At 36.7% G+C, this 22,827-nt stretch overlaps 1 protein-coding gene across 3 annotated transcripts in view; it reads right to left on the reverse strand.

Moving 5' to 3' along the window:
- Positions 1 to 22,827, reverse strand: part of GTF3C3 (general transcription factor IIIC subunit 3) — a 35,777-nt gene that overhangs the window by 12,164 nt on the left and 786 nt on the right. The window contains exons 2-20 of one of the 3 annotated variants that reach the window (XR_014586477.1): positions 22,721 to 22,823; positions 19,769 to 19,956; positions 19,237 to 19,360; positions 18,550 to 18,741; positions 17,886 to 18,051; positions 16,654 to 16,801; positions 14,801 to 14,873; positions 13,624 to 13,716; positions 12,468 to 12,571; positions 11,997 to 12,168; positions 11,336 to 11,538; positions 10,641 to 10,742; positions 9,785 to 9,920; positions 8,908 to 9,145; positions 8,371 to 8,561; positions 7,288 to 7,412; positions 4,674 to 4,826; positions 3,604 to 3,741; positions 1,988 to 2,099 (exon numbers count right to left, since the gene is read on the reverse strand). Coding sequence is in view for 2 of the 3 variants with exons in the window: in XM_083843024.1 (XP_083699150.1) it covers positions 3,619 to 3,741; positions 4,674 to 4,826; positions 7,288 to 7,412; positions 8,371 to 8,561; positions 8,908 to 9,145; positions 9,785 to 9,920; positions 10,641 to 10,742; positions 11,336 to 11,538; positions 11,997 to 12,168; positions 12,468 to 12,571; positions 13,624 to 13,716; positions 14,801 to 14,873; positions 16,654 to 16,801; positions 17,886 to 18,051; positions 18,550 to 18,741; positions 19,237 to 19,360; positions 19,769 to 19,956; positions 22,721 to 22,823 (2,634 nt within the window). In the remaining variant the exon portion in view is untranslated. Of the gene's footprint in view, positions 1 to 1,094; positions 2,100 to 3,603; positions 3,742 to 4,673; positions 4,827 to 7,287; positions 7,413 to 8,370; positions 8,562 to 8,907; positions 9,146 to 9,784; positions 9,921 to 10,640; positions 10,743 to 11,335; positions 11,539 to 11,996; positions 12,169 to 12,467; positions 12,572 to 13,623; positions 13,717 to 14,800; positions 14,874 to 16,653; positions 16,802 to 17,885; positions 18,052 to 18,549; positions 18,742 to 19,236; positions 19,361 to 19,768; positions 19,957 to 22,720; positions 22,824 to 22,827 lie in introns of those variants that run through there. The other 2 variants (XM_083843025.1, XM_083843024.1) reach the window with 2 other exon arrangements.

The raw sequence follows: 22,827 nt of genomic DNA on the forward strand, positions 1-22,827 counted from the left end.
TCCTTCAGAGATCAACTGGCATGTTTGCTGCACCTGCTCCTTAGATCTGCTTAGATGGTTTAGCAAAATCTGTGCGTCTCCACCTCCACAGTGCTCTCGGGCAAACAGCAATCAAAACTGTAATTTAGTTTTGCCTGGTGTTAACTCAAACTGTAATCACAGTTCAAAAAGTCTTCTGGAAGAGCACTTAAAATTTAACATCCTTGTGTTTTAATGAATGAATCATATTTGAATGCATTTTTATTGACTGCTTAAGAAGGTTGCCTAATGAGGGACAAATGATTGTGACTTTGATGATTGTGACTTTGTCCTGTGCAAGAGGATGAAGCACGCTGCAACTGGCATGATGGCAGGACAACAGAGCCAATCACTCCCAGGTTTCCTCTGCAGGAGTTTTTACCAAGGTCCCATATACCTCAAGGGCTGGTTCTTCCTGCCTTCCTTGTTCCAGAATCCCCTGCGTCCTTTAGAGCAATGCATATAGTTACTTTGTATATTGAAATGCCAAGTCTGATTATATGCCTGTGGATGTTAAACATGGTATTTATATTTGTGTAGTAATGTTTTATTCAAGATTCAACACATCCTCTTGCTTCTTGTAAATTTGTTCAGCATTTATGGTGGAAAGCATTAAGATACAGTGTAATTGTAATGTATTAGTGTGTCACAGTCCCTATTACTTTTAGCATTAGCTTAAGGCTAGGTTATGTCTGCTTTAGCAAGTAATGCAGCTCTGTGCGTTGCATGAAGAATGAAATAGCTGGTCCAGATGTCTAGGATGAGTTTTGGGTTGAGTTTTACTTCAGATTTAGCACCATATTACAGAACTACAGGAGCAACAATTAAGAGACAACTCCGGGGTGTTCATTCCTGACCTTACAGTAAGAAGAAACCTTGGAGTTATCTTTGTGCTAAGGCAACCATAACCATGAAACAAATGAAGTAATCATACTGATTAAAACCAGGACTTTTTCTTGGAACAATATAAATTAGAAGCCTGTATCCCTTTGAAAGGCACAAAACAAGATATTTCTTTCCAAAAGCTATGGGGAAAACTACTGTATAAAACCCATTCAAACACCAAAAGTACATGATACATGAGATCTTGTAATTCTTTTCTTTAAACACAATAATTGCTAAACAGTTGTATAGTGATCTAGATAAACATATGTATTTTCTGTACACATCTCATGTTCTGCATTTTGCTTTTTCCTTAGGCAAGACAATTAACATGGGCTGTGCCTGTTTAAACTTATTTTCCTTGGGGAGTTCACATTTATACGGTGTCTGTTTTGTCTCTCTCTTTGTGTGAAGTCCAGTCTTCTCTAATGTCTGTCACTGCTGCACTACAGCAATGTAACATATTTCTTAAATGGTGTAAAATCTAATTGTGTGAAATCTAATTAAAGACTGCCTTATAACCATTAATGCAAGTTGGACATAGCTAAAGAATATTTAAGTCCTATCTTCATTTACAGTTTTTCTCCACAAACATTCCAGAAAGCTCTAGATAACTTACTTGTGATTTCCTCAAGACAAGCAGCATCTCTTCCTTCCAGATACTCAGAATTGTTTAGCGCAGCCGCTCTGAACACTTGCTCTGAACATTGCTAGCAATGTGAATTTTCCAGTCCATATTGACTGGGTTTATTTAAATGGAACTTTCTGTTATTTAGTGCTTAAAGACAATTTAGAAAACAGTTTAAAAGCATCCTGAGTGTATTTTTCTTTCTTTTTTTTTTTTTTCCACAAATGTTAAAAAAACATACCTCCTAGATTTACAGAACTAATTCAGAGTTCTAGCAGCAGTTATGGTCAAAAATAAAGTAATTTGTAGTAATACCCTAACACTGGTCAATTTCTAGGGCAATTCTTAAAAAATAAATTACAACAAAAACAACCTGTCAAGTCTATTTTATAAAATACACAAACAATAGGATTCTGAGTATTTTATACAGTTTTGCAAACAGAGTAATGCAAAGGGAACCTGTATGCTGGACCTCTCTGGCTTCTGTTTTCTAAGCATTAGTTCAATGCTGAGGACTGTACTTGCTGGGACATGAGAAGCCTTTTTCATGTGAAGGGACAGGAGTCATTCACTGCAAGAAGAAAAAAAATCCAAGGGGTTATAAGATGTGCAAAGCCCAATAAACAATAGGGAAAGCTTCAGTAGAGAATTTTTGCCCCAAGATGATGCAGCAACACTATGCTTGTACATACGTCACAAGTTAGCTCTAGTTCATGCAGCAAACAATTTGCTATCATGCCATAAAAACTGATGAGGTATCACAAAGAATAAGAAATGAAACAGAGGTGATGGAGTCACTTTCCTCCTGCCCTTTATGGTACTCCATACTGACATATAATTTAAATAACTATTTTAGTTATTTCTGCAAATTTAGCATGAGACTTGTATTAGGGCAGTGTTGCCTAGTACTATCTCCTATATACTATTTCCAATAAACATGCTGTGCTTTTCTGAATCAGTGGGACTTTCTTGGTGTTTGTCTCTTGCTTTTGCATCCTCAGTAGGGCCCAGCACTTATCTACCGAAGTGGATATGCACTACGTTATTATTTAATGTTTGAGCTGAGACAAAACTGTCTTGACCTTACTGCTATTCTAGATAACTCCACAACAGTCATTTCTTAAGCATTGATTGCAATTGTGCAAAATGATTACAATACACAAATACACATAAAAGTGGGCTGAAAGCAAACAGCAGTAGTTAGCTGTGATACTATAAGTAACAAGTGCTCAGAAGGCAACAGCATGGCTTGTTTTCTATTCAGCATACTTTTTCAGCCTTATTTTGCTGTAGTACAGGAACCTTCTTGCGTATACATATAGCTATATTATCTTTATTATTCTCTTGCTGGGCTGGAAGCAGCCTGCTTCAACTACTGTATGCTACTGGTGCTACTGTTCAACTTTCAGAACTACTTAAAAATCCAGAACATTTGTAATATATTTTCAACAACAAGCGGTATATTATATTAATTTTTGCTATAAGCTATTCAGTAGCATACTTTTTTTTTTTACTGAGAATGAGTAAACAAACATCATTAACTTCAGAATTTTTATTAACAAGTTCAGAAGAAGGACAACCGTCACATGGATTTTAATGAAACAGAAACCAACCTCCTTGAAATAGAACAGCTGCTAGGAATATGAACTCCTAGAAAACATTGAACATTTAAAAGAGCTTGAAATACTGAATTCTCTAAGGATTTGTATGAGCCCATTTCCTTCTTTTGTATTAGAGTACAACCTCACTTGTAACTAGCTGTAATATTGCACATTGTTTTTCCTAAAGATAACACTGAGCTTCAGTTCTCTCTGTTTGATTCTGTACATGAGACTGAATATCAGGTTATAGAGTAGTTCATCAGAGAAGACACACTCGAGTATGTCAGCATCATACCTGGAACAGACTGTTCCCATCTATACATGATACAGTTCAAAAGTCAGCAGTAGAAAAAGTCTCAAACTTATATACAGCACAAGCCACGTCTTTGCCCACCTACAGCAAAAGCTGTATATAAAACCAGTTTCCCCAGCACTGCATAATGCAAGAATTAATACAAAGACTATCATTTCTACCTGCCACAAACTTCATCATACAACTGCGTAAGTATACAACATCTTCTGAGCCATTCTGATATTTCCACTGCTCTGATAAATAAGTGACAAGTTAAAGGCAGTATCTCTTCTCAAGTCTGTCTGATCAGTTTCTATTCCCTGTAAAAATAATAATAATAATATAATACAATATAATTAATAATTAAGTTACCTATATGCAAATATAAGTATAAAATTGAAACTTGAGTAGCAGAGTGTAATCAAATCACATATTCATAGTTTGCATAGGCTTTCAGTTGTACAAACAATACTATTTCTTGTGCCCTCCCTCTTTGAGTTTCTGCCTGTTAATCACCAAAGTTATGTAAAAGTTATGTAATTACAAAGTTATGTAATTACATACTCAAAACATTAGCTGTAAATTTGATAGACAACTCATAAACCAGAAAAGTTCTACTGAATTTGTCTTTGTATGTAAAGTATTTCTGTAATCAGAATACAAATACTGCCTATATCTTTTACATGGTTGAAATATTGCTGCTTTGAACACCTGGTATTCACTAACACTAATGTTTCTTACTTTACCAACCCTTCCCCTTTTCTAAATAAACGTGTAATTCTTCTACCCACTTGTGTCAAAGCTAGGCATAAATTTTCTCTCACACCAAACTTGTAAATGTATTAGGATGATCTAATTCAGATCAGTTGCAGAGCAAACCCATGGCATTCTTAATCTTCTGCTGGTTCATATCACTCCAGCATGCTGGTTTATAAAACAGAAAACTTCCAGTTATAAAAAACTATATGCAATATATATTAAGTTCAGCTATTTATTCAGATCAAGTTTGGCAACCTTTTTTGCTGCTACTTCAAGCCTATTAGGAAATCCCTCAGAATACTTAAGTCTTTGAAATTCACACATGCATAAGTGTGTATCAGGTTACAATTAGACCTGGGTTTCCAGTGACAGGGAATTACAATACAAAGTGTTCTCAACTACAGAGATCTTACGTACTTAATTTAACTATGGCTGAGAAATTAACATTGACCTGTCTCTACCCGCTATATATAGAACTTAAAAGATACAGTACCTCCAAGGTGAGAGGAGGAAGTTCAAGTACTTTTTGGTAATAGTGGATTGCCAGGTGCAGTAATCCCAGCTGGTGAAGACTACGGCCAAGGTTGTAGAAAGATTCTTGACATGGTCCACGTAGGTCCAAATACCGGAAAAGGAAGGAAAACCCCTGTACACATACCATGCACATTGTGAATGTTCCCATTAAGAAGACAGACACAAAATATACTAGAGAAAAGACATTTAAATGTGTGTATTTGAACTTCTGATCCATGCTTTCCCACATTCCCCCAGAAATCACATTTGATTGTTGAGACTGTGTAAAATGTACTGTCAGTCTCAGTACCATTGATGGCAACAGGTGTATATATATATATATATGCATATATATATATATATTACAAATTGAGCACACAGTTATTTAGTATAGTGATCTATGGCACTAACTTGCTAAATAGGTATGTAATATATACACACATGCACAAACATAAAAGACCAGTTAATGTTCAGAAGAGCTAACTGTCTTAAAAAACATGCAGCTAAAAGAGACAGGCTGGAGCAAGATCTTAAAAAAATATATACATTAAAAGGTCACCCTCCTCCATCAGTTATTTTTTTTGTTGTTCTTTGTGATTGTTTTATTTTTTAAACACAATAAACCTTCATTCCCTGTCCTCTCTTTGCCTTGGATAACAGAAAGAAATGGTTAAACTCTACTTTTCGCTGAACTCTGTGAAGTTCTGGAATGTAAGTGGTCTTGAGCTCTATGAATTTACTTCAATGCCAATTACCAGGGCAATTACCAGCAGGTCATTTTATAAAGTGGCTAAGAATAAACATCACTGAATAAAGGCATGAAAAAAATCATATATCCTAAGCAGAAGGCCTGTTCATGTCACTTGAAGCCAGCAGATGTTTTACTGCTACATCCCCAGCAGAATTTGAAAGGGTGCTCATACCCAGCAATGCCAGAGCTATGCCTTAACAAAACAAAGTGCTCTGTCAGTGTTAAACGTTCTTGCTTTTAGTTCAGAATTAAAATATATAATGATGTATTTAAACTATGTGACCAGCAGAATCCAAGGTATAATCTCTTTGCCAACCCTAGCCTGAATACCTGCTCCTCCTGTGGATCAGACACACAGGCAAGACCCCACAGGGACTTCATGCCTACTGGGGTGCTGATGGTCCAGAAGACACAAAAGAGGGCGATGCATAAAGTGACAGACTGGTGGAACTAACTGGTCTTGCTAATATGCTGACATGCTGTAATGCCAGAGAAGTCATTTGTTTCTCATCTGACGGATGTCACTGCCTACCAGCTTGGAGTATTGTTCATTGCTCAAGGTTTGTATGATGCTACAAAGACAAACAGCTGCCTCCCATATGGAACAAAAGGGAGAAATAAAGGCAGATACAGTATTATTTTATATTAAAATGCAGTGTTTTACTTTGCACTGAATGAGTCCTGAGGGAAACTTAGGGAGGATAGGTAAAAAAGGATTAGGAGGATTAGGCAAAAAAATGGAGCACACAACTTTTTCATCCTCTCCTGTGCAGCAATTTACATTTCATTTTGCTATCACTTTGGAATGTGATGATTCCATTGCAAATAGAGGTCTTTCTTTCCACGGACCATGTTGGTAATGAAAGAAGATAGCTCCTTCAACGTGAGGAATTAGTTCAGACGACAGCAGCTAGCGATTGTAATTTAGGTCACCAGCATGTCATTGTGGCTGAATTATTAACTACAACAGGAGCAAGAGAGAATGCAAAAAACCAGTGTCATAAAAGTAAGTAGTGAGAAGAGAGAAAAGCAGGGAACTGTATCACCGGAGGGTAACATAAATAGGACGTTTTTCAGTTACATTATAAAAGGAGAACGTAGCAGCCCAGATAAGAAAGGCAAGTTATTTACAGAGAGAAGTGTCTAAATATATTAAAATTAGGCCAAAATCTGCAAGCCTAAAATGCCTTAAGTTGGATATTAACATAACTGGTCTTGTTTTAGAGTTGCAAAGGACCTACAGCTTTTGTCAAAATCCAATTACAAGCTACAGTGTTGCAGCAATTTTACAAGTCATGAGAGCTCAAGATCCTCATCATATGCTGCTGACTCTGCGCTCAGTAGCCACAGTATTTGAAAGGAATTCAAGTTAATGAAAAATACTGGTGGAGAGCACAGGAAATTGCTTTCAAGATTCTGTTTCTGTTCTGATCAGCCTGTGTTTTGTAACAATCTGACAGATGAAAGAAAAACCAAGAATAAGAAAGCTGAAAAACTGAGGGTAGCCTAGACTGGAGCTTGTGAGATCTTTATGTTACGAGCTATACTGAAGCACCCAAAAGGGGAAAGAGAAAAAGACAACAGGAAAAAGAAAACAAACAACACCTTCTAAGTCTGGAAAGTTTTTTTAAACTATGCAGTTTATGAGAAGTATGAGAAGATGAGATTCAGATGGGTGTAACTTTAGCTCAAAAGCATACTCACCTGTATTTATGTTTCACTACTTCCCTCTTTTGAAATGAGTTACTAGTTATGAGAAGTTATTTGAACACAGTATGTTGTTGCCATTATTGTCTGTAAGATACAAAGCTGGGAAACACTATAGGTAAAATTACTAACTTACCTGTACTAGAAGAGCATGCCTTTTCAACACATATTTCTGAGAAGCCATGTGGATGAAAGTTAATCCAATACAAAGACTGTACAACGGTTCATCGGGCTTTGCACGAAAGGCTTGCACATACTGTCCTAAAAGCAAATAGCTAAATCAGGATGTTTGTTGCAAAAAACATTCCTTGAGAATTTAAGGATGAATAAGCAAATCTTCAAATTAGAAGTGCAAACTAAGAAAAGAAACAGTTTAATATACCTACTTAAAAATACACAGAAAACAAATCCAGGAATTTATATACCGGATGTGTGGAGAATTACTGCTGTGTACAACAGTTGGGTTTTGAAAGTTCGGTTTTGTTATTTTGATTAAACTGTCACTGTTTATACCAGCTAGTCCTAGCTGTACCCTGGCTAGAATAATTATGCCCAAGTACATCAAATATTAGCACCTTATCGACTAAAAAAAAAAAATCAGTATTATTTAAAAGCATGCAAAGATAAATGAAGTAGTGAAAGATTACTGTCCCTCACACAGTGTGGCCCTTGGTTCATGACTAAGGCTTTCACGTATTACAGTGAAAACAAATAATAATTACTACTGGACAGCTATGGAACATGCATATGTAGATTTTATTTTAACAAAACCAATCATTAATTCATGAAGGAAACTGCATATTAACTACTTCTCACTTCTTCACAGTATGACTTCTTTTTGAGACAAAACAGTCGCATGCTCCATCTCCAACACATCTCAAGTGTGACATTTGGAGGGCTCATCTTAAAACAGTAGGTTTACTTCCAAGGCCTGCTGAATATGTCCAACCAACTTTATTTGCTGTAAGTTGGTCTGATTCTGTCTTTCTTGTTATTACCATCAGCTTTCAGTTATCTTTGCAAGTGGATTATTATTGCCACGTGTGCTAGACTTACCAGCTTAAGTTTTATTAGCAAAACTAGCGATGCTTTGTGTACAAAATAATCAAACCATCAGGTTAATGCTATGAAGCCATGCATAATTTTCTGATGTATGAAGAAAGTCTGTAAAAGAAACACTGAACTGTATTTGTTAAAATTAGAACAGTGATGACATTACCAAGAGCGTGCTTGAAACTGCCAGAGACAAATGCATTATGCCCATTTAGGACGCACAATGCATGATTATCAGGATTTTTCAGCATTAAGCGGAGACAAAAGCGATGGTGACGGACGTCCTGAGATTGCATAGTAACTTGATTGAAGATGTTCCACAGCTGAGGTTTATTGACATTTTCCATTACCATTATCCTATAGAATGAAACCCATACAAGAAATTAGTAAATGTTATAAAGTAAATACTATATCTGCAATAAAAACAGCCTAAGGGAATCAACAGCAGATCAATGACCTTGATTTGACCAACAAGAAAGTTGACAATGAAAGACAGAATGAAGGGTTTTGGTCAAATCAAACTACCTACTGCATTATTTTGGAATCAAAGGCTGTCAGAAAGCTCCTTTTGTTTCAATAGGCTTATCAGTTTTAGTGAAGGATGGAAAGCATTAGCCTGCCTCCTTCAGAAACCCAGCAGTATGACTACACCCTCACTGGAAAGAATTAGAGACCAGACTGTTCGGCTTTGTCAATTCCCCACCTGATATAGTTGTACGCTTTTCTGAAATTCTTGTCCAGAATTGCAGCAGAGAGCCCAAAGTATTCCAGCTCCTTGCGCTTTTGTCTATCATCATAAAATGAATAATATTCCAAAGAAGAATCTACTAGGAGCTCTGCCTCCTTGTACCGGGAGAGATCACACAAGGAATATATAGCCTTCAGGAGGAGGTTCCACCAGTCATCCTTTGTCAGAACACCCGTGAGAACAGCAAAAATTGCTAAAAATATTAAAGTCAGTAAGTCCAGAAAATTAAAATGAGATACTCTTTTTTTAAACAAACAAACAAACATGCATATATCAAACTGATCTTTTAGGCAAAATAAAGGTATTTACTTTTCTTCTCCCATTTAAGTGCAGTTCATAAAAAAAAAAAAAAAAGGAAAAAAAAACAATCAAAACTTGGGAACAAATGGCAAAAAATACATGCAGTTAAAGCTGTAAACATACCACAGGAATGCATTAAAGTTGCCCCTCTTCATCTACCAAACACTGCTTAAGAATGCGTAGTCTGGCTCAACCAAGTCTGGCCAGTTCAAAAATCACACCAACTTTAAAACACATATTTCTAATATTTTCTAGAGTTACAAGTATTATAGTTGGGCTGAAGGGAATGTTGGACCATACAATCTCTAGAGGTCCTTCTCAACCTAAATTATTCAGTAATTTTATTATTTTTCTCTGAATGGGGATTGTTCCCTGAAGTTACATTGTCTTCATTTGTGCTGCTTTCCTTGCCCTACAAATAAAACAATGTTAACATGAACTGCATGGATTTAACATGCAAAATAGTAACTTTTATTTCATTTTTCAGAACAAAGGGGTTCATCTTTTTGATTTATTTTTAATAAAATGTTACCTTTCGCATCACAATTTGCTGCCTCCTGGTCATCATTGTCAGAAATTTTATCCCTTGATACCTTAATAAGATAGAGGTGTCTCTCTCCAGATTTGGAACTAGATATCAAACACACCTGAGCTCTGCTCATTGCTACCTAGAAACAAATTTAAGGGCAGCATTTCAGATTACATTAATACATCCTACGTCAAAATCAGTTTCATTGCTGATTCATCTTGTTCACACTGTGTGCCAAAACAATCTGCAGCTTAGAAGTGCCACAACACAGTAAGCTCATGAGAGAGAACGTCAGCTATTCAGATAGTGCAATAAAATAGTAATGACTCTAATGAGATGGATAAAATCAAGGCCTAAATATTCCCCTCCCTCACTTCCAAGTTAAAGAAAATAAATAAATAAATAACACAAAACTACCACCACCACTGCTGTATTTGCTAGCTAAATAAATTCTTCTTTGCTCACTAAATAACAAGAAAAGACAGATGAAGTAATTCAAAAGGAAGTTATTGAAATACAAACTAGTATCCGCATAAAAGTAAATCTAAAGAAAGCATTATGTTGACTGCTAAATAGGTAAAAAGCAGCTTTAGCATTTGGTATGTTCTACATATATTCAGAAACAGCTATTATGAACTATGCTCACAAATGATACTGTTCTGCACACTACAGGTAGCAAACGACAGTATTATGGGTCCCTAGAATTAACAGGCTCCCTGCAAGACTTTTATCTAACAAAACTATGAAAACATTTGCATATCAATACCACTAGTTTTCTTCCTGGGTTTGTTTGTCCCTTGTCTTAACCCAACTCATAGCTGACGAGTTTGTTAAAGCAAAACTGCAAAAACTGGCTTACCTTCAACAGCATCGCCAGCATCGTAAGTAAAGTGTCTATGTAACCGTACATTTTGCCTTGGGAATACAACAATGTTGAACGATGGAGGAGTAGCTTTAATTCCTAGATGTTATTGAACATTATTATTCAACCACCCACAGACAGAGTTTATAAAACAATTTTGACTCAAAAAAGAACTAATAGGATTGTAAAAGCTTCTAGAGAACTGTAATCCTAGCCACCACACATAAAAACTCTTTAAACTGCCCTGCAGTGATTACTGTTTCAAATTCTTAAATTTCAGAGAGACTGAGCATCTCTCTTACTCATGGTGATAATGTTGCTGGAGAACAGATATAGACCTTTGCTAAGACAGCACTTACAATCAGTAGAGGCCAAACCATCTATCTAGTCTGTATGTAGCATCTGCTAATCAACTTCATAGAAAGTCATTGGTGTCAAGACTGGTTCTCGGTGGCCAAAAGGTTGTATACAACATAAATTAATCAGGTGGGGCATTTTAGTGACAAAATGGTCAAGGAGAAAAAGCTATGAGGACTCATGCCTGATATCCTATAATGAATCATTCACTGTGCTGCAAAAGCTCACCATCCTATAGGTAAGTGTCAATCCCTGGCCCTATCTAGTTGATATCTTTGACCACTACCATAGTTTAGCAAATATCATAAACTGGAAGTACAGAGCACCTTACTCACCTGCTGAGCAGCATTAGCATCCTGAGCCAGTGTATCTGGATCATACATGGGTTCCAAAGCCTCCAGAGCTTTTTCAGGCCGACCCAGTTGCTGCTGAAGTGTTGAAAGTGAGATTCTTGCATCCAGATGCAACGGCGCAAGATCAACAACTTTGGCATAGCTCTCCGCAGCACGCTCCATGTGTCCCAAAGCCTTCAAGCATTCTAGATACAGCATAAACACCACCACACACTTAAATGGCAGAAAAAGAAGATTCAATGCAAGCAAAATAGTTAACATATTTTTCAGATGCTCCTCCAGTTAAAACCACTCAAAATATTAATTATTAAAGTGAAAATATTCAGAAATACACACTGATGCATCTATAGTTTCACTTACAGCATCGTCAGTTGATACAGAAGTGAATGGAGAACAGATGCTGTTCACTTAGATGAAAATAAAGTATTTTTAGTTGAAGAAAATTTCAGTCTGTAAGAAGAACAAGAAAACCCTCCATGACAGGGCTGTCATAGTAAACTCCAATTATAGTTTTGCAAATACTAATTATTGTTCAACACTTGCGTCTAAATTCCAGTGATCTTAGACATAGTTCTCTGGAAATGCTCAGCACTGTCCTATCACCTCTCAGTACCACATGTTCAGCAGCCCTGCTTCTTCTCACCTGCATGCCGAAGCCAGACAACAGCCAAGTTGTACCGTTCAGAACAGACAAGGGCACTCAGGAGAGGCAGTGCTGAGTTGTATTCGCCAACATCCAGAAATGCCTCTGCAACGTCCAAATACAAGTCACCCATTTCTTCTGGATTTTGTTCTACCAGAGTGGTCAAGAGAGGCTTTAAAAACAACAACAAATAGTAAAAACACAAATAAACAGCAACAACACCACTTTAAGATCTGGTTTTTTGAAGCTCACCTTTTTATGCTATGATTTTTAACACTTCCAACTGAATGCAAGACATATAAGGACAAAAATAGTATTTTTGTTATTAGATGTTTGCTAGGTGTCTGTCTTGAGGTGGGAGGAAAGCAAAAAATCTCCACAGCCCTCTCAATGACCTCAGTCATATGAAGACAGCAAAAATCACCTGCTTTGTTAATTTATCTTTGGATTTCTGAGTTGATTTCTACTTACATTGAGTGGCTCTAGGATGTTCAGGTGCACCAAACACACCATCAGCTTGACTGTGATATCTATGGGAACCCCCTCAGGTATGGAGCAGCTAACCTTCTCCACAGCTGTGAGAAGACAACAAATTTCTTTCTGAACCCGTATGTTTTAACAAGTATCTCCCATAGCCCCACATCCCCTCCAGGCTATGTTGAGCTACGATCAAGAAAGTATATTCTCAATGACTAGCAAATGTTGGTGTAGGCCTACCCTCTTCCCTTCCTTTGTATCTTTCCTGATTGTTGGAACAACTGACTCTGATCCTTATTATTTCATCTGAAATATCAAGTGCTATCAGTCTGCATCAACTTCAACAGCAAGATCCCGTAGGATGTGTTTGGAGCCTTCCCCCTCTGTCTTAAGATGTATTTGTTACATAAAGCTTTCCTTTAACAGCGTAGGCACCTGTACCCTCTTCTCCTTGCTTTCTCAAGGAAATATCCTGTATTAAGTGGCAAGCCCTGTATGTCAGGGACCTGGCTATATACATTGTTAAACACAGTTATCTACAAACTATTACATAATACCTAGAATGAATGCAGCCTGATGAGAACGCAAGCATGAGACAAAGTGGTACCAAATTAATGGTCACCCAGTAAAACTACACTATCATACTTACTGCACATGCAGTCACTAAACATCCTAAACTACCCTGTTCAAGTTCTCCTTCATCTTAATTCTTACACTGAAAATTGAAAGGGTGACGATTACAACCTAGGAAAACAGTAATTTCCAACTTAAAGCTTCCCTATGACCTTCTACATCCACATCCAATTACTGCATGTCACTGCGTATTACTACATGCTGATTAATTCATCATTCTCTGAACACCTTAATGCCCAGCATGAGAGCAACTATTCACCTGCTGGTATATTCACATAAAATAAAAAAATTCATTTTCAAAGTGGGTAAGCCCTGGGAGAATGTTTTTGACTTTGGTGGCTGGTTGGGTTAAAAGTAAATATTGAGTAAAGACAACAATACACAAGGAACCTTTTCTAGACAGCCCTATTTTCCTACTGTTAGAAATCTTTCATGATTTTGCTATGATTGCAACCTGATTCCTGAGAATATGATCAGTTCATAGAATTGTACTCGATTTAACAACTAAATTACTTACCTGCAGTGCTCGATTCAGCAACTGGATGACTTTGGCTGTCAGTCACTGCCTCCTCCTGGCTTTCCTGAGTTTCTACCACTGATGCTGTATCTTCTTAAACAGAAACAGATTTCCCTAAGTAGCACTGGCTAAGCCAAAAGTTACTTAATTTTGAATCCACATTTGACTGGTAGCTTACTCTTGTTTAAACTGAAAAGTGTACATTGTTTTGAAGGACAGCAGAGCAAGAAGCAATCAAAAAAAAGTTTTGAAGCAATCAAAAAAAAGTTTTAAAGCAACAGGTGGCGGGGAACCAAGACTTTCTGTAGTTTAGCAACTTTGTCTTAAGAAATGAATATACTTCAAAATTAAGAAATGAATATACTTCAGATAACTTGGCAATACTGTGTTTTAATTCCCAGACTCATTACAGTTGTGCTCCTTGTAAGTTATCTGTTCCTATCAGGACAGCTGTTCTGAACACCATGTTCTCTGATCATCTATATTTTAATCTACTCCATTGAAGTAAAAAGCCAACAGAAGTATCTTATAACTGCATTAGGTTTGGCCTGTATCGCTGAAACGACTGACCAGCTGAATCATAGAACAGACTGCCTGTGTAAGAGTTGGCATGCTGTGATCATTCTAAAGCCCAAACAGAAATATGTTCAGACTTGAGCAATGGCTTTCATAAAGCTGATTTCTCAAAGACCAGCTATTTTATTCAAGTCACAATTACAGGCTAATATCCCTAGGTATTGGTACAAACCAAAACATTTAAATGTTTAACAACAGAAGTAGGATTTAAGAAGAATAGTTTCAGGTCAAAGGTTGATATTCTTGAATATAGATGCCACTAAGTTTATCTGATTTTCTTTCGGAAGCTATTTAGCTAGCAGGAATAACTGGCCTGATGTGAACACTCAGGGGAATGTTTAGAACTTTAAGAGGCCTCCAATTGCCTGGAGAGCAGTCCTTGTCTCTAATGAGTCACTGGGGCTAATTGGACATCAGAGTAACTCCTTATAGAACTCCGAGGTCATGGTATGTAACTCATTAAAAACATCGAAGAGTTTGAAAAGAGAAAAGCCTGTCATCATGCATCAAAACCACTCTCAGGAACTGAAAAGGTAACGGAAAGAAAAATGTCACATTAGATGAACGGAAGGGTCATACTAACTGCTTGTTAACTATTTACCTTTTTTCTCCTCAGTAGGATACTTTTCTGACACTTTTTTTTCAAGTACAATTCCTGCAAAATCAGTAATAACCTAAAACAGAAAAGTAACTCATATCATTCTAAAGATTTAAAAGATATACAGAGTAACCAGTCTACATGACAGTTGCTTTAGACATCACAAAAGTTTTCCGAAGAAAAGTGGTATTCATTTCACTTGGGGTTAGGTCACTAGTATCGAGTTTTATCATTTTATGTCCTTTTTTCCACTATTTTTGGAATACTTAGATGATCTAATCAGCATCTCTTTAGCAAATAAAACGGTTACCTTCATCCTAACTAGAAAAGTTTGCTTTTTTAATTAAAAAAAATAAAAAATAAAAATAAAACAACAAAACAAAAATAAAATAATAATTAAAAAAAACTTTTAACTTCTTTAATACCTTTCAGAAGATAGAAAAAGAAAGCAAAGCACCAGGTAAGTAGCTAAGCTCTCCACAGATCTTTCCAAAGTGCACCAACACTTGCTCAGCCTAACACACTGCAAGGAAACTGCAAAGGTTGTCTCATTCAAAAAAAAATAAAATAACACTCACAGCTACATACAGTCAGATGCTTTACAGCAACCCTGCTCATACATCATGACCTCAATAAAACTAGCACAACAGAACAACTAATTAAAAAAATTAAAATCGAAGACAGACTAGCCAAGACATTTGCTTGCCAATAAGGAGGTACGAGAGGGGAAATGCACAAGTGTAAAGGATTGTTGGTCCAAGACCCAATGTGATTTGGTATTTTTGTTCATGAATTGTAAAGTAAGTATTTAAGTCACTACTGTTGCCAAAACCAGAGTGATAAATAAATACAGAGTACATGGCCCTCAGTAGAACAAACCAGATGACTGTATTAAGGTAATTACTTTTAAAAGGCCCACTTAACCAGCTAAAATACAGACTCAGCTATCTAGGAGCAAGAAACAATATCACAGGAATAGACTTGGGAGAACAATCAAGAAGAAACGTGGAACAGTTCTACAACTGAGCACTATATTAATAAATCTGGTACCCAAATACCGTGTACAAAGAATTGACTGATTTTTAAAATAGAAAGAGGTATAGAGAGAAGAGTCAGTGGAATTGCTTGCAGGCTAGTAATACTTTATACTGTCAGAGAGAGATCTAAATAAAATCTTAGGTAGGAAAGAAAAAAAGAAAAGAGGTAATTAAATAAGAAAATTTACAAAAAAAAAGTCCCAATTATTAGTGGTTCTTCACTCTATTTGGGAAAGTATAATAATGGCCAGATACTTAAGATGTTCCTCTGAAAGTCAGATCAAATCAAGTAGGAAACATGCCTCAGAAGTGAGAGTGAATAACCACTAGAACAAATATGCGACCTTTGCCAATTCCTGATATCTTAGAGTCAAATTCTAGAGTCTTTCTGGAATGTGTGCTTAATGTTTAAAGCAAAAATTATTAGTCATAACACAGGTATGCCAGATAGAGCACAAGGGTCTGCATTTGAAGCATCAGACCGTTCAGTGCCAATATTTTAACCTTCACCTTCGAGAATTCCCTTTGCTGGTAGTACAACAGATACCCAAATCAGCTTGTAGGTCTCTTCTGGCTACTAAGGTTATGGCAATCGTAGAGAAGGAGAGAAGGGACCCCAAAATGTTAAACCTAGAACAATCCCCTTCTGTTAACTTCAATGATGATTACTACAGAACTAATTGGAAGCAAACAGTATCTGATCATCTCTACCACTGTAGAAATACAACCATATTTAAGCACTACAGGAATACAGACTACCTATCCTGACTGGCATAGAGGTGATGAACACAGTACACAAATGCATTTAATTCTCCATACCACCAGTGCTTTGTCATACTGTTTGGAGGAAATATATAATTCAGCTGCTATATTAACATCTTCCATAGAGACAAGACTCTGATGTTTACTAATGGCTTCTTCTATTATCTCGATAGCAGAGGTGACATCACTGGCTTCATAATAACTCCTAAAAAATGCAGATAGGAGACATTAAGTATTTGAGATAACTGATAATATATACTTTGACCACTAGCAAGAGGCTTTTCGTATTTCTTTGCCTTTATATTTTCTTTGTCTTTTTGAAAATATCTTAATTAGGGAGAGTAAATTACAAAAGATGGTGAGAAAGAGGGTAGTTTTTCTTTCCTTATAACTTTTGGCAATTTTCATGTATTTCAAATAATTACCAATAATCCCCTATATATTCAAATAATCCCCTATATGTTGGGACGTTACAGGAACTTTTATTCAGTATCCCTTGCCTCAAGCCAGGTTATCAGTGATGTGTTGCATTAAACTAGTTTTACAAAGAACTCCAATAATCATATTGTTACAATACACTTCTTGCATTTTTGGTGCATTTCACAACCAGAAAAAACAAAAGAATTAACTGTCTTTGAAACGGTCCAATAACAGGTTTCTACAAGTTATGCATGAGAAAGCAGAGGTATAAAGCAATTAAACAACTTACTGAAAACTAAGATTAGAGAGCTACACACTTGAACCCAAAGTCTCCTCTGTGACCTGATCTGCTCTCATTAGCAGAACAGCGGAAGGGGCAGAGATGATGACCAGATGATGGCAGAGGGGATGAGACTTACTCCAGAAACAAATCATAAACTATATTTAAACTATACTGCGTTGAAGACTGCACCTCAGATTTAATACCTTGTTTCACTCAGACTTGCTGGCAAGGAGATTCCAGGTCTCTAGTGATATTATACAGATACAATTGTATACAAGTACAGTACATTTCTGTGTACTGTAGGTATGTTCTCGGTAACTAGTATTTGCATTTTATTCTCATATTCTAACAGAACCCTTCTGTGATGATGCAATGATCATGCACAGGATAATTCCCACACGTCAGCCTTTGGAAGCATCACAACATATGTGATGCATGGGTGCATGCTTGTATGTGGGTCATTCCCAGCAAAAACACCTGCATGATTTCAGCTACACACCCAGCTTCAATCACCTAAAGAGCTTTTAATACCAGCTTTTGAGAAACTCTGGGAAACGAAATCACACTATTTTTAAGTCCAACTTACTTTGCCATGTCTCTAGCCAACTGCATGAAACGCTCTCCATCAGAGGGAGACAGGAGATTCAAAATACGCCTGTAGCCATCCATAGCATTCTTATGTTCCCCCAGCTGTTCATACAGGCTTGATCTCTCCCATAGATAACGCACGTTGGTTGGGTCATACTTCAGAGCTGCAACATGAAAAATATACACAAAATATTAAAAATATTAGTAGCCACGTTTAGAAAAAGGCAATAACAAATTTCATATTCGTCTACTTGATCACTCCACTGCCAAAGCCCTGGCAAACACCAGCAAATTTAAGTTGACAACAGATAACAGAAAAAGCTGTATCAATAAATATCCCGAGGAAAGCAAACCAGATTGAAACACAGGTAGATGCTACCAGAAATAAATTCAACTAGGACTCTCTTTTTCTTCTCCAAAAACATAAGGTAACATCACTTGCCTACTGACAGAATATTAATGGACACATCATTATATGCACAAGCTTTTTGTACGAAAAAGACACCGTATGATAAAGATTCGTGAATCTTTTACCAAAGTCTGGACAGAAGTACCAGAATCTTAGCAAACTGAAGCAAACTATTGGAAAGCAGGAGAAAACGACACAATTGCCATTAGCACCTAACATTTACTTTAAAATATTAAAATCACTGCTACCTTACCTTTTGTGTAGCAGAAAACAGCCTGTTTAATATTATCCTGTTCTAGTGACATTTCTGCCAGTCTAACCCATTCCTCAGTGTCACTAGGATTTAAGTGAGCTGCAATCAGTTCAAACTGTAATGACTTCTCCATATCACCCTGGTCTTCATAGATCATGGCAAGAGTGGAAAAGGGCTCATGAGCAAGAGGAGCTACAAAAAGACAGAGAACAATTAAGAACTATTGTTTTAAAACCTACTTGAAAACAAGAAACTTGTCTTTCTTCAAACAACAGATATGAGAATTAAATGAAACATCAACATTACTGTTTCAATTCAGAAAAAAAAATTGCTGATAAGCTTCCAATTCCTTTTTTATAAATCATTAAACAGCCTGACTAAACCTAACAACAACCATTTACAGCATTTTTTCTACTTTAGAAGTTATGCCAATAGCTGTTTACACTTTGGTTGTAGTTTTACAAAGACAGAAGTAATCTGTGGAAAGCAGTAAAATTAGGGTGACAGTTTCTTCTCTAAAGCAAAATAACATAAATGCACTGCAGATTCTTAATTTAATGCTAATTACACAATGACATTCCTTGTACTGAGTATTTTCATCATCAGTGAAGCCACACTGAACTTCCTGATGCACAAGACAATTTCACCCCACTCTTAAAGCCAGAATTTTTTAGCATTCTAAAATACCTTGTCGAATGATTTCCATGCACATCAGAATAGCCTCCTGACGTTCTCCTCTTGCGAACCTGATATTGGCCTCTCCCATCAGACCTCTCAAGGCACGAGGAAGTTTGCTGCGAGGTCTTCTCTCCTAAATGGAAACGGGATATTGATATTTTTATCAATGATGCAGCTGTGCCCAAATTCAGGAGACAACAGTCACACTTGTGCTTTATACAACCTAATAACAAATTATTTAAGTGCTAGCAATATCAAAATGACCAACCAAAATATTTGCTAATTTTCATAACTGACAGAATAATTCTGATATCTAAAATAAATAAAATCCAGACACTGGAAAAATTTACTTCATTATTTTTGAAAGTTTCCAAACAGTACTCTTCTAAAAAACAAAGACAGGATGCCAACACAAGCAGAAGTCTCCTACACAGAATTATTTTCAAGCAAGTCTCTCAGCAAGTAGCTAAAATCATGCAAACTGGCCTTCATTTACTACATTTTGCAAGATAAAAAGTTACACAAAAGTTTAAATACTTGCTTTCATCATTTTCTTGGTCTCTCGATTTAGGACCATCTCCAACACAAAAACATCTCCAGCTGTGGGCTGCTCAGGAGTTTCTTCTTCCTCTTCTTCTTCCTCTTCGTCATCGTCCTCCTCTTCATTTTCCCCAATCATGGATGCAAAGACTCGATGAACAGATTTACTGACGCCATCTGCAGTTTCTCCTGGTTGAGAAAGAAGCAGAAAAGGCTTGTAACAATCAAAAGCACACACTGCTTTATTAGGGCAAGTACAGAGAAAACAGAATTCTTCATAATTAGTAGCCCACTTAAAAGAGCTATTCTATAAGAAAAAGACCTACAGAAATGCAGAAGAGCTTCTAACATCCTCTTTGGTTTTCAAACACTGGGTTATTCATCACCAATGCCTGGTATTCCCAGCCTCTAACATTTTTTGGATATTTGATATGAACAAACATAGGGATGAACACACTGAACGAAGCAATAGTTTATTCAACATTTTTCTCGATCCATACAAGAGGAGCATATTAAGTAATTTTCAAGCACTGAACTGGTCAGATGGAACAAAGCTTTTCAGTTGAAGAGGCTGAGTAGACAATCACACTAAACAATAATGCAGCAGACAATTTTTAGAAATAATTTAAAATAAGATCTTCTATCCACTCTATCCATGACAATGAGTACCTTTTCACTTGTGTAAATGCAAAATCCACATTATTAACATATCTCCGGAAAAAGAAATAACAAAATTCTTTATCATAAATAAACATATGATGCTATATGTCCAAAATAAATATGCTTAAAGCATATAATTTTACACACATTCACCTTTTTCTTTTTTAAATTAAAACCTTTAATTACAAACTTAACCCAGGGTTATAACTGCCCACAAGTTTATTTCAGTGCAAAAAGAGACTAAAAGCAATCATTTTTGCTTCGTTTCTCTTCATCTGCTAGCCATCAAAATACATAGTGTTGGAAGGTTTGTGTTGGAGGATTGGGCATCTAAAGATTTGATAGAGACACACAGACAGAATAAAGTCGTGACTGAAAAATAAACCTACTATGCTTTGCCTATGGACAAGAGGAACTTTGGCTACTACACCTGGCTTATACATTTGAAAATCTTCAGAATATATTTGGTTATTTTTATTCTGGCTAAAAAAGATTAATGTAATTTCTCTTTTATTTCACTTTCTTTGGCTGTAGACAACAGAAGACCAGCTCTGAACATCAGTGTATCAAAAATGATTTTAACAATGAATTTTTCTATCATTTTTTTTCTGAATTCTACTAACAACTCTTTAAATAGTGATAAATATTATCAATGCATCCTTGATTCTACAGACTTCTCGAGACCTCTGTGTTCTCTGTAATAAGAGAAAAATTAACACTATATTATTGGGATATGTCTTCTCTTTGATAAAGACTATATATGTATACACATATGTCTACACATTGTTCTCATCAATGTGTATAAATACCTGAGGTGTGGGAGACAGCGGGATTGGGCCAACCTCTTTTCAGTGGTTTGTGGGGACAGGACAAGGGGTAATGGCCACAAGATGGAGCACAGGAAGTTCCGCACCAACGTGCGAAAACTTCTTCATGGTGAGAGTGACGGAGCACTGGAATAGGCTGCCCAGGGAGGTTGTGGAGTCTCCTTCTCTGGAGATATTCAGGGCCCGTCTGGACGCCTACCTGGGCAGCCTGCTCTAAGGAACCTGCTTTGGCAGGGGGGTTGGACCCGACGATCTTTCAAGGTCCCTTCCAACCCCTTCAATTCTGTGATTCTGTGATATGAAAAAATCATGGGCAGAATACAGTGCAGAAGACCACAGCTTGGAAGTACTTCAGAGGCATCAGTAAAAGGCATCACCAAGGCATATGTAAGGTGAGACAATTTAATCCTATTTTTGATATTCAAAAGAAAAAGAAAAAAAAGAGGAAGAATTGAGAATTTGCAGTGAAAGTAACAAAAGGAGTCCAAGAACCAACACAAAGAGATCAGAAGTCACACTTTGCTATCTCACAGTATTGGCAATGCCACAAGATATGCCCTGGCCAGTGCGGGAAGTACATATTCACCTTCTAAAGTCCTGGTGTCTGAAACAGACTGCAGTGCTACAAGGCCCAGGCTCAAATCCAGAACCTGAGGCATGGGATCACCAAGCAGTGATACAAACTAAACAAAGTGCTACTCCTACCACTTCCTACAAGTCCTTTCATTATGTAGGAAAACCAAAGAAATTAAGGTTATTTCATTAAGGGATCTAAGGAGACATTAGTAACATTAGTAACATAAGTAATTAGTATCACAGTAACCGCACACAGAAAACCATCCAGGGAACCCATAGCCAGGAATATCCGGCAGAAAAATAAGGGAAGAAATAAACCTAGGCCCTCTAATCAGGACAGGAGATAACTAAGCAGGAGGGAAAAAAAATAAAATAAAATAAAAGCAAACAAACCCTCTTTTTAGCTACTTTATTTTACTTTGGATGACAGTGCAGGTAGACAACACTTTCATACAGTAAAATCAAATATTCTGAAACGCTCAAGTCTCAGCCAAGAAGGCTAGCAAAGAGATAACCACAGAAAACCACACCAAAACACAGCGAGAAGACTTTCTGAGATGCATTAAAAACTTAAAATGTATTTGTAGCTTTAGATAAAGTAAATAATAGAGACCAGATGGTTAGCAAGCCAGGAGGGGAACAAACAGAGCTGTTCCCAGAAATAAATGACCAATTGGCCATATCCAGTCCTTTAAAAACACTTAACAAAGTTAAAGCCTAGATATGAATGGGAACATCCTACAAAGACATACACTGTAACAATGTGCTTCAGTACCCATAGGTTTGAAAGAAACTGACAGGTATTTATAGAAAGCCAGCTATCAAAGAGCAACTGCTTTCAATCACCTTTAAAATATATTTTTCACAGAAATGATCACGTTAACATTTACCCTCTGTTTCATCCTGATTGTGGGATTTCCCAGATGCTTTTCTGGATGAAGATGGAGCATCGATGTCTTCACTGTTTTCCTCGGCAGATGCATTTTCACCATCCTAT

Source organism: Anser anser, assembly GCF_964211835.1.
Source record: "Anser anser genome assembly, chromosome: 6".
Classification (NCBI taxonomy): Eukaryota; Metazoa; Chordata; class Aves; order Anseriformes; family Anatidae; genus Anser; species Anser anser.